The 11586-nt window shown below is 39.4% G+C and overlaps 1 protein-coding gene across 2 annotated transcripts; it reads left to right on the top strand.

Annotated features, from left to right (window-relative positions):
- Positions 1–11034, top strand: bap1 (BRCA1 associated protein-1 (ubiquitin carboxy-terminal hydrolase)). 2 transcript variants are annotated; one of them, XM_051910445.1, is made up of 17 exons: positions 1–227; positions 450–479; positions 691–745; positions 2336–2468; positions 2565–2684; positions 2837–2898; positions 3023–3165; positions 3249–3327; positions 5493–5631; positions 5768–5912; positions 6100–6287; positions 6369–6499; positions 8605–9098; positions 9233–9459; positions 9569–9661; positions 9753–9825; positions 9979–11034. In XM_051910445.1, exons 1-17 carry the CDS (start codon positions 191–193, stop codon positions 10110–10112), a joined length of 2283 nt encoding a protein of 760 aa, XP_051766405.1. In that variant the 5' UTR covers positions 1–190; the 3' UTR covers positions 10113–11034. The 2 variants fall into 2 exon arrangements, with proteins under 2 accessions (XP_051766405.1, XP_051766404.1); XM_051910444.1 differs by having other exon boundaries at positions 3–227; positions 8602–9098.
- Positions 11035–11586: the final 552 nt, after the last annotated feature.

Genomic DNA, 11586 nt, shown 5'->3' with positions numbered 1-11586 from the left:
ACTGACTCACGACGCAGCGGAATGACGTCAATTACAGTCGACGGCGCTGCTCTTTATTGTGTTTACTAGCCGTCGAGATCGTCTAAAGATGGATTAAATATGTACTAGCAGATGATTGATGTAGTTCTTTATAATATTATGGACTGGTTGATGATTTAGCGGAGTTTTGGTGACTCTGATTTCTGCAAAAATGAACAAAGGTTGGCTGGAGTTAGAAAGTGACCCGGGTGAGTCTCTAAATCAACATGTATCCATATAATATATCGGAGTTATGTTATTAATTATTTAGCAATCATTATTTTATTATTTATAAAATGTGCTGTAAGTTAACATGTCATCTCGCTATATAGTAGAACAGTAGTGAATTCAATGCATATGGAAATTCATAACACTCATATTATCTCATATTAACATTATTATACTGGCTGTTTTGTCTTGTGCTCTTTCAGGGTTGTTCACACTCTTGGTGGAGGACTTTGGTGAGTTGATCTGTATGGCACCCACATGCAAACAAGATTTATTGCTTTTATGGTGTCAATTACAGTCTAAATATGAGTAATGGTGTTTGAATGTGATTAAAACAAATATTGATAAAATATGGAGTGTTGTTAATATTAAATGCATTTAGACGCTTTGGATAAATATGAATTAATGTGGGAAGAGTGATGTAAATGTCTTGTGTTTGGACAGGTGTGAAGGGCGTTCAGGTGGAGGAGATCTATGATCTTCAGAGCAAATGTCAAAGGTGGGTTTATCAAACAATTTTACTTTTTTTATTATGATTAAATCTGTATATTTATAATTTTAAAATAATACTGATTTAGCAATAATATTAATAATTTAAATAATATTCATGATAATATTTTTGTATACATATATACTGTATACGCTCACCGGCCAATTTGTTACACCTTGCTAGTACCGAGTCTTAATTCTTCATGGCATAGATTCAACAAGGTGCTGGAAACATTCCTCAGAGATTTTGGACTATACTGACATGATCGCATCACACAGTTGCTGCTGATTTGTTAGCTCATCCATGATGCAAATTTCCCGTTCCACCACATATCCAAAGGAGCTCTATTGGATTGGATCTAAACAGAGGCTTCTTACCCGAAATTGTAGTTCTTGTGCTTGTGCTTTGGTCTTCCACACGCCACATTTTTTGAGCTTCAAACAGGTGGTTTCTGTGCACTGCCATTATAAAGCTTGGGAGCATTAGGGTGATTATTAATATAACTCCGATTGTGTTTGTCTGGAAGAAAAAGTAAGAGCAAAAGTAAGGGATATTACCATCTAGTCCTAAAATGTAACTGTAATCTGGTGACTGTGGAGGTTATATGAGTATAGTGAACTAATTTTTATGTTCAAGAAACCAGTTTGAGAAGATTTGAGCTTTCTGACTTGGAGCGTTATCCTGCTGGATGTAGTCATCAGAAGATGGATACACTGTGGTCATAAAGGGATAGACATGGTCAGCAACAATACTCAGGTCGGCTGTAGCATTTAAATGATGCTCAATTGGAACTAAGGGGCCTAAAGTGTGCCAAGCCTGAACCATTGATACTAGGCAGGATGGATCCATGTGTTTATGTTGTTTATGCCAAATTCTGACTGTCACAGCAGAAATCGAGACTCATCAGACCAGGCAATGTTTTTCCAGTCTTCTATTGTCCAGTTTTGGTGAGTCCGTGTGAATTGTAGCCTCAGTTTGCTGTTCTCAGCCGACAGGAGTGTCACCGGTGTGATCTTCTGCTGCTGTAGATCATCTGCTTCAAGGTTGTATGTGTTGTGTGTTCAGAGAGGCTCTTCTGGAGACCTCGGTTGTATCGAGTGATTATTTGAGTTACTGTTACCTTTCTATCAGCTTGAACCAGTCTGGTCATTCTCCTCTGACCCCTGGCATCAACAAGGCATTTTTGCCCACAAAACTGCCTCTCACTGGATATTTTCTCTTTTTTGGACTATTCTCTGTAAACCCTAGAGATGGTTTTGCGTGGAAATCCCAGTAGATCAGCAGTTTCTGAAATACTCAGTCAACAACCATGACACATTCAAAGTCACTTAAATCAACTTCCTTCCCCATTCTGATGCTCAGTTTGAACTTCAGCAGATCGTCTTGACCATGTCTACATGCTTAAATGCATTGAGTTGCTGCCATGTGATTGGCTGATTAGATATTTGCGTTAACGAGCAGTTGAACAGGAATATATATATATATATATATATATATATATATTTATGTATGTAAATAGTATATATATATATATATATATAAAATACATTTTTTTTTTTATTGTTCTGAAGCTGTTCTGTTTCTTTTTCTTCTCCTCAGTCCTGTGTATGGCTTCATCTTCCTCTTTAAGTGGATCGAGGAGCGAAGATCTCGGCGTAAAGTCTCTACGCTGGTGGACGAAACCTCCGTTATCGATGACGAGATTGTTAATGACATGTTTTTTGCTCACCAAGTGAGTCCGTATTGATTTAGTTCATTGTTTCTGTCCATAAAATCTGCTGTTATTATCCCCGCATTCTATTGTCTGTTTGTGGATTGTTGTGTGCAGTTGATACCGAACTCCTGTGCTACTCACGCTCTTCTGAGTGTGCTTCTGAACTGCAGCGGCGTGGAGCTGGGAAACACTCTGAGCCGCATGAAAGCTTTCACCAAGGGCTTCAATCCTGAGGTCAGTTACACACATAAAGATAATGTTTGGACTCGTCTTAAGTCATGCTTAAAAATGTCTGAATGCACTCTAACAAAATAGCATAAGCACACATTTGCATGTTCTCAATGCCTGTGTTTTAAAGCATATCTGTATTTTTTTGGTTTTCTTAGAGCAAAGGTTACGCCATTGGAAATGCCCCTGAGCTGGCGAAAGCACACAACAGCCATGCCAGGTAGGGTCAGCTTTAATATTACTCTTTCCCGCCAACATATATAAGTAGATTTTGCACAAACAATCGTAGTTGTGGTCTCAATCTGTTGTTTTGTAGTTATTGTTTTTGTGTTGTTTCCATGGAGACCGGAGCCGCGGCACCTGCCGGAGAAACAGAATGGCATCAGCGCCGTGCGAACGATGGAGGCGTTTCACTTCGTCAGTTACGTGCCAATCAAAGACCGGCTGTTTGAACTGGATGGGCTGAAGGCGTATCCCATCGACCACGGTGAGGACTTAAATCCACAAAAGACAGTTTTACTGACATTTTGACAAAGGACTAGGTAATAATAATCTGTCTGTCTCTCTCAGGGCCGTGGGGTGAAGACGAAGAGTGGACCGATAAAGCCAGACGGGTCATAATGGAGCGAATAGGACTGGCCACTGCTGGGTAAGAGCCAGACTGATCAATATTCACATCTGTGGCCAACAGGATGAGGAAATAATATATAGTATTTAATATTAATAATATATCATATATAAATAACATATAAATAATATAAATAACATCAAGAATATTGCAATATTTTAATGCACTTTTTATTTGGCTCTTTCTGTACATGTCATTTTTGGACACACTGTATTTTACATTAAAACATTTTGAATCTTCTACATGGCAGCAGTTGGTTTCTCTGATTTAAAAAATCCCTTTAAACCAATTCATACATATATATATAACATATAAAAAATATATATGTATTCCACCATTTCACAATTAATATTTTTTTAAATAGTTAATATATAGTAAATATCCTAAATATATAGTAAAAAACAAGTTAAATTAGTTCATATATCCATATATTAAAATTAATTGTTTCAAATTAATCGTTTTAACAATATTTAGATTAAGATAATGTGTTCTTATATACAGGTGCTGGTCATATAATTAGAATATTATCAAAAAGTTGATTTATTTCACTAATTCCATTCAAAAAGTGAAACTTGTATATTATATTCATTCATTACACACAGACTGATATATTTCAAATGTTTATTTCTTTTAATTTTGATGATTATAACTGACAACTAAGGAAAATCCCAAATTCAGTATCTCAGAAAATTAGAATAATTACTTAAGACCAATACAAAGAAAGGATTTTTAGAAATCTTGGCCAACTGAAAAGTATGAACATGAAAAGTATGAGCATGTATAGCACTCAATACTTAGTTGGGGCTCCTTTTGCCTGAATTACTGCAGCAATGCGGCGTGGCATGGAGTCGATCAGTCTGTGGCACTGCTTTGTAATGCACTGCATTGTTGGGTCTGGCATATCGCATGTTCCTCTTCACAGGTCAGGCGAGTTTGCTGGCCAATTAAGAACAGGGATACCATGGTCCTTAAACCAGGTACTGGTAGCTTTGGCACTGTGTGCAGGTGCCAAGTCCTGTTGGAAAATGAAATCTGCATCTCCATAAAGTTGGTCAGCAGCAGGAAGCATGAAGTGCTCTAAAACTTCCTGGTATACGGCTGCATTGACCTTGGACCTCAGAAAACACAGTGGACCAACACCAGAAGATGACATGGCACCCCAAACCATCACTGACTGTGGAAACTTTACACCGGACCTTAAGCAATGTGGATTGTGTGCCTCTCCTCTCTTCCTCCAGACTCTGGGACCCTGATTTCCAAAGGAAATGCAAAATTTACTTTCATCAGAGAACATAACTTTGGACCACTCAGCAGCAGTCCAGTCCTTTTTGTCTTTAGCCCAGGCGAGACGCTTCTGACGCTGTCTGTTGTTCAAGAGTGGCTTGACACAAGGAATGCGACAGCTGAAACCCATGTCTTACATACGTCTGTGCGTAGTGGTTCTTGAAGCACTGACTCCAGCTGCAGTCCACTCTTTGTGAATCTCCCCCACATTTTTGAATGGGTTTTGTTTCACAATCCTCTCCAGGGTGCGGTTATCCCTATTGCTTGTACACTTTTTTCTACCACATCTTTTCCTTCCCTTTGCCTCTCTATTAATGTGCTTGGACACAGAGCTCTGTGAACAGCCAGCCTCTTTTGCAATGACCTTTTGTGTCTTGCCCGCCTTGTGCAAGGTGTCAATGGTCGTCTTTTGGACAACTGTCAAGTCAGCAGTCTTCCCCATGATTGTGTAGCCTACAGAACTAGACTAGACCATTTAAAGGCCTTTGCAGGTGTTTTGAGTTAATTAGCTGATTAGAGTGTGGTACCAGGTGTCTTCAATATTGAACCTTTTCACAATGTTCTAATTTTCTGAGATACTGAATTTGGGATTTTCCTTAGTTGTCAGATATAATCATCAAAATTAAAAGACATAAACATTTGAAATATATCAGTCTGTGTGTAATGAATAAATATAATATACAAGTTTCACTTTTTGAATGGAATTAGTGAAATAAATCAACTTTTTGATGATATTCTAATTATATGACCAGCACCTGTACTATTCTACTTTTTAAAAATGTATATAGTAATAGTAATATGTTAAAATGTTTTTATGTATATTATATATTTTTTTTTTGTTAAATTTTATTATTTTATTTTCTTTCTTTCTAGCATATCTAATTTGTCTTCTTTCCCCTCAGAGAGCCCTACCATGACATACGCTTCAATCTCATGGCGGTGGTTCCAGATCGCAGGATAAAATACGAGTCCAGGCTTGACGTCCTGAAGAGGAACAGGCAGATTATTCTAGAAGGGCTCCAGCAGGTTAGAGAGAAAAAAGTGAGTACAAACTCTTCTTTGTTTTAATAAAATCTCTTTTTTTTTGAGAATCAAGTTTTCTGTGAATGATATCTCTGTGTATGGTACAGTCGGAGTCAGTTGTAAATGCCTTTGTACGCCACTGTACATGCTACAGGTCATTCGGATAACCCAACAAGAATCAGGTCAGGATCGTAAGCAACAAGACACCTCCTCTTCAGAAGACACGCCCCCTGCTGTTAAAAAGGAGGAGGGGCAAGACACACCAATACCTTTGGGTGCAGAGCAGGCCACACCCACAGGTACCCCACACAATTTGATTTGAATATAATATATTTAGTTTGAATGTTTCAAATGTATTTAAATGTAGAACCTTTTGATTTAAGGTCTACTCTTGCTAGGAATGACATCAGTGGGAGAATTTTTGCCTCAAAACTATTGATACAAGTTTCCATTGTGGTCTGTGTGAATAAGAATATGTAATTTCAGAAACTCAAGAAGGTGCTGTCGCTCTACCAAGTCCCGCTGGAAAAGTCAGACCCATGGCTAAACCTGCCACCGTGCCAACAGTGGGCGCTCCGCCACCAGCCCCTCTACCTGTTCCCAGCCCCAACCCCATCGTCCAGCGTCTGCCAGCATTCCTGGACAACCACAACTATGCCAAGTCTCCCATGCAGGTAAGATCGGGTTAAGTTGCAGAATATCTGGAGTAGTTGGCATGATATGTGCTTTGATTCAGTTTGCTGGTGGATTGACAGGAAGAGGAGGATCTCGCTGCGGGTGTGGGACGCCCACGCTTACCTGGCCCCCCTCAGCCCCCTTATTCTGACGACGAGGATGACTATGATGACGAAGAGGAGGAGTGCAGTACTACAGATGCCACAAGCAGGTATAAGATTTTTGAGAAAGTGTTACATTTCTAAATTAAATTAAAATATGTTCTTGTAGCGGTAACAAACCTCCAGAACTCAAGAGGGCGATAGAGTTCCTTCAAATGTCTGCAGGTGATGTTATTCAGCTAACTATAAACATAGCAACATGCTTAACAACAGTTACCTAACATGCTTAGGAACATGATATTAGTAAGCAGTTAAAAACTTACTGAACGATTACGTAAACATCCGCACCTTGCGGCAATGCTGTGGTACATTTGCGTCCATGTACTTGCATATAGTATGTTTTGAGCTTGATCTTCTAGGGGTGTAAAGATACACGTATTCAAACCGAATATTTTCAGTGTTCAACTTCTTTGTGTACAATAACATAATTTAAAACTCTTGAGTTTTTCCTTCTTTGGATCCATTTACAACAGCACCATAAACTTTTTATTTTTTTAAAGATTTATTATTGTCTGGAAGCGAAGTGGGAGAGAGAGAGAGGGGGACTGGATTGTGAAAGGTCTGCGATCCGGGACTCGTACTCGGGTCGCCCGAAGCGCAACAGCGCTATATGTTAGCGTGCTGCCCACGAGGCTAATGGCGCCAACAGCACCATAAACTTGGAAGAGTGTTGCCGCAGTACTGACGACTTTTTAATAGTTCATTATTCCACTGTTTAACCCTTTAAGCCCCGAAGGCATTTTTGGAGTTGTTTTTCTGAGTGACATACACAAAAGTAAAGACTCATAACTCCAAAACTATAGCAAGGAGAGTCAAAATGTACGTATCGTTTGATAGAAAACTTTTTAATTTTTTAGAGAAAAATGATTAGATTTGGATATTCTCATGCTGAGAAATTGCTGATAAAAGGCAAAAATATATAATTTTTTATTATAATCTTACATATATTTCTTATTTGACATGCAATAACTCAGGAAGGAAATAAGGTAGGAGGACAATTTTTTTTTTTTTTTTTTGGTGAAGTTTCCTTATATGTGAGCTGTATTTGGATCAAATTTTGTGGTGATAGCATAAAGTAATCAAAAGTTGCAGCATTTGGAACCAAGGTAGCCTCTTTGTTTAGCCCTTGACGCCCTCTAATGGGCATTTTTAAAATCGTTCCTCCACGAGGAATATCTCGTGATCGACGCAATGAATTATGTTGATTTTGGACTCTTTCAAATGGCAGCATCCACTGTCGGTAATGATGTGCCATTTTCTATGATCTATGCATGTTTCATGAAGTTATTAGCGAAAACGCCACATGTGAGCTACATTTGATTTTAGTTAGCGTCTGTGTATCTGTGGGGTTTTATGAGAAATATCTCGTGATTGACTTAATGGTAAGGTTGGACTCATTTTAATCGTGCCATTTTCCACAGTCGGAGCATGTTTCATGAAGCTACGAGCCAAAACATGACATGAATGCCGCATCCGTATATTATTTACATATGGGTCTTGCGGGGCTTCACGTACAAAAACTCGCTCAAGTTTAGTCAAAGCCCAAAACAATTATGCTTGTTGTATTCTACTCCGTGAGATCTTTCACATGACATATAACACATGATTATCTGAGCTGTATGATGTTTTTGACATGTTGCAGTACAAAAAAGTATTTCATAAATTATTATTTATCAACAAATAACTCAGCACTACTTAGGAGTTAATCAGATTGGCTACGTTCATTGTAAAGTTCAGACTCTATGCTTATTTTGACACCTATTTTGTGTTGATCAAGGCAGTAGTTTTGAAAAATATGATCGTTAATTTTTTCATAGCTAGGTGGCGTTTGGTACACTCGGGTTTAGAAGGATGACTCAGCTTTTATTAAGAGATGATCAAAATGGTTAGATGCATTAAAAAGCTGAGTTTCTAAGCTTAAAATGATACCTATTTTGTTTTTTTTTCTAGGGGGTGGAAGGGGTGTACTGCCAGCTATACACTTCGGGTTTAAAGAATTAATAAAGGGAAAAAAAGCAGTTTTTGTTTTGTTTCTCTCCCTGCTATACCACAAACATACCGAACCATGACTTCAAAATCCAAAGTACATACCAAACCACAATTTTTGTGTAGTTACACCCCTGTGACATTCATTGCTTGTGTGTGTGATTAGCAGGGTCCGAAGAAAGGTGGGTCTACGTGCACGTACCATGGGACGCAGTGGAGTGGCCGGGGTTGCGGCAATGGAGGGTCAGCTAGCACTCAGCGTTTTAGCTGAGAAACTCAAGAAGGAGGTCCAGAGGAAGGACGCCATGGCCACAACAGGATCCACACCACTGAATGTACGTACCGAGGGTCGCACGGGCGGGATCAGCATCACCTCAGCCTGCCAGCCTTCACCCACACCCAGTAACGAAAGCACAGACACGGCCTCAGAGATCGGCAGCGCGTTCAACTCACCGCTGCGCTCACCCGCGCGGTCACAAACAGCTACGCGTCCCTCCAGCCCCGTGGCGGCCCACTTAAGCCGTGTGCTGTTCGGAGAAGAGGAGGGGCTGCTCCGGTTAGATGCCCGACACAATCGAGCCGTCCGAGACTTGGGGGCATTAGTGAGCTCCACGCTGCTGCAACTGCAAGAAGATGGCGTCTTGTTTGCCCTGCCACCTATAGGTAACAATGAGATTATAGCATTTTAAAATCAAGTTATCTTTCGTAATAGACTTTCTCGATTGATCTTATTGGACACAATTCATCAGTTTTTCCCGTATTGAAGTTGTTCGGCTAACCTTGATCTCATTTGACAGAAATGTTGGAGGGGTTGAAGAAATCAGGTAGTGTGGAGAAGAAAGAGAAGGAAGAGGCGACCTGTCCAGGAGGAGAGGAGGAGGTCAAGGAGGGACCATCGGTGGAGATGAAACAGGAGGATGTCAAAGAGTCAGTGGACATCAAATCCGACAAGGAGAAACTGCCATCCACTGACGCCACCACTGAGACCAGCACCAAACCTCCTGGAGAGAAATACACTCCTAAAGTGAGACGGCAACCATTTTCTTTCTGCAGTCACTTAATTTCTCATTAGTCATGTTTGCTATGGGTTTGTTATGCAGTGGTACATGAACTTAAGGGTTTCTGTTATACAGGAGATGCTGGCCTTGTTGAAGTACGTAGAAGCAGACATCACCAACTATGAAGCGTGTCTGAAAGAAGAAGTGGAGAAAAGGAAAAAGTACAAGGTGAGTGTTTGATATCCTCTTTTAATGGTCCAGTAAACAAAGAAATATGATTGCCAGAGAGCTTATAGTGATGCTTTTTGTCCTTCCTCAGATCGATGACCAGAGGAGGACTCATAACTACGACGAGTTCATCTGCACCTTCATATCAATGCTGGCACAAGAAGGTAAAAAACATTGTCGAGAATCTTCATATGTTCATGAAATAGCAGCGTGAATGTTCTGCTATACATTGTCTTTTGCGTTCAATGAAAGAATGAAAGTAAATAATTTGCCTGGAAACGATTCTTTTAATCAAATGTCCCTTTGGTGATTTGTAGGTATGTTAGCGAGTCTGGTGGAGCAGAACATCTCTGTGCGTCGCCGACAGGGTGTAAGCATTGGCCGGCTCCACAAACAACGCAAACCCGACCGGCGGAAACGCTCACGGCCGTATAAAGCCAAGCGCCAATAAAGTACAGAATGGCAGCAACTCGACAACTCAATCTTTCTGAGACATTGTCCAGACACATTGCTAAAGACAAACAACAATAACAAACACCTCATTGACAGTGTTAGTGATGATATCAATTCAAATATTGTTTTTTAACCTCATGAATTGTTTCACATTGTAAACTGCCCACATCCATAGTACACAACGACTTCCAAAGCAAAACTTGTGATGCTCAGAATATGTTTAGAGATACTGAACCTTTTGTCATGTTGCCATATGGAATCCTTACTTAGTACTGTACCAAGCTAATCATAAAACCAACAATCATTGCAGCAACATATTGGGAAAACAGCTGTTAGTGCCATTATTAGGGTAATATTTTGAGATTGAGTATCGGGGCTGGAGTGATTCAGGCTTTAAAATCCAAAGATTCCAAGGAATCTGATCCCCAGACATCCCAAATATCCAGTCAGAGTGCTACCAAAGATAACAGTGCTCCAGATTCACTCAAACAGTGCTGGGTATGTCTCTTGTTACCAAATGGACCAATCGCCAATCTGGATGGGATTCTAGATGTGCGTCATCCACCGTTCTGGGATCAAATATTCAATATTCAGTAATTGTGTTGATAAGAATACTAGACAAAAAGGATCCAATATTGGCACTGTCACTTTGGGATATTTTAAGATTGTAAACTTGAGTTGGTTTGTGAATGTGTATTTGTTCATTTCATAGAAACCATCACTGTAAGAGTTAAAGAAGAAATTGTTTTGATTATATATAATTGTTCTTTGCAAATTTCTTTAAGATTCTTTTTGTTGGTAAGCAGTAGACCAGTGGGTTTTGTAACAGATATGTTCTGTTTGTTTGTACATATGTATTTGTGTTATTTTATGTCTAAACAAGACAGATCTAGACATTAAAATAAATGTTTTGAATTACACTGGTGGTCTGTCTGTTTTAGTTTGAGAAGTCTCTTGCATGGAAGTAGCTAGTCTTAACAGGTCTAGTCAGCCGGGGGGAGGAGAAAAACACCTGAAAGCTGGCTGTCTTTCTCATAACACAGGTGAAAGGGTGAAAGCAGCTATGCCTTCCAGTGTCCCGATTCTACTCATGTTCGTGTGTTTATTCACGACTATAGTCGGTAAGTGTTTTTAGTATATAGATGTTTTTTGACGAGTATGAATATAGGACGGATGTCATGTTTGATTAGAAGTATAGTACGATGCTGTGCACGTCTTTAAGATTTATTTAGCTAATTTTCTTAATAATCCCCTCATCTGCGTTTTTCAAGAGCCACTTTTGGTTTATTTGTCTTTTTTTCCAACACTATTTTCGCGCGTTTAACACGCCAGTGGCAGCACGTGTCTTTCACGCGTTAGTTGTTTGTGGTGCAAGTACACTTGTTGAAATTATGTTTTTCTCTCGTTATAAACACTTAAAATTGATCACAATTTTAATGTTGCTTAAACTGTAATCTGATTAGTAATGCATT

This window comes from Ctenopharyngodon idella, chromosome 10 (genome assembly GCF_019924925.1).
Source record: "Ctenopharyngodon idella isolate HZGC_01 chromosome 10, HZGC01, whole genome shotgun sequence".
NCBI lineage: Eukaryota > Metazoa > Chordata > Actinopteri > Cypriniformes > Xenocyprididae > Ctenopharyngodon > Ctenopharyngodon idella.
The sequence above is the reverse complement of the archived record's forward strand: the minus strand, read 5'-3'. Positions and strand labels throughout refer to the sequence as shown.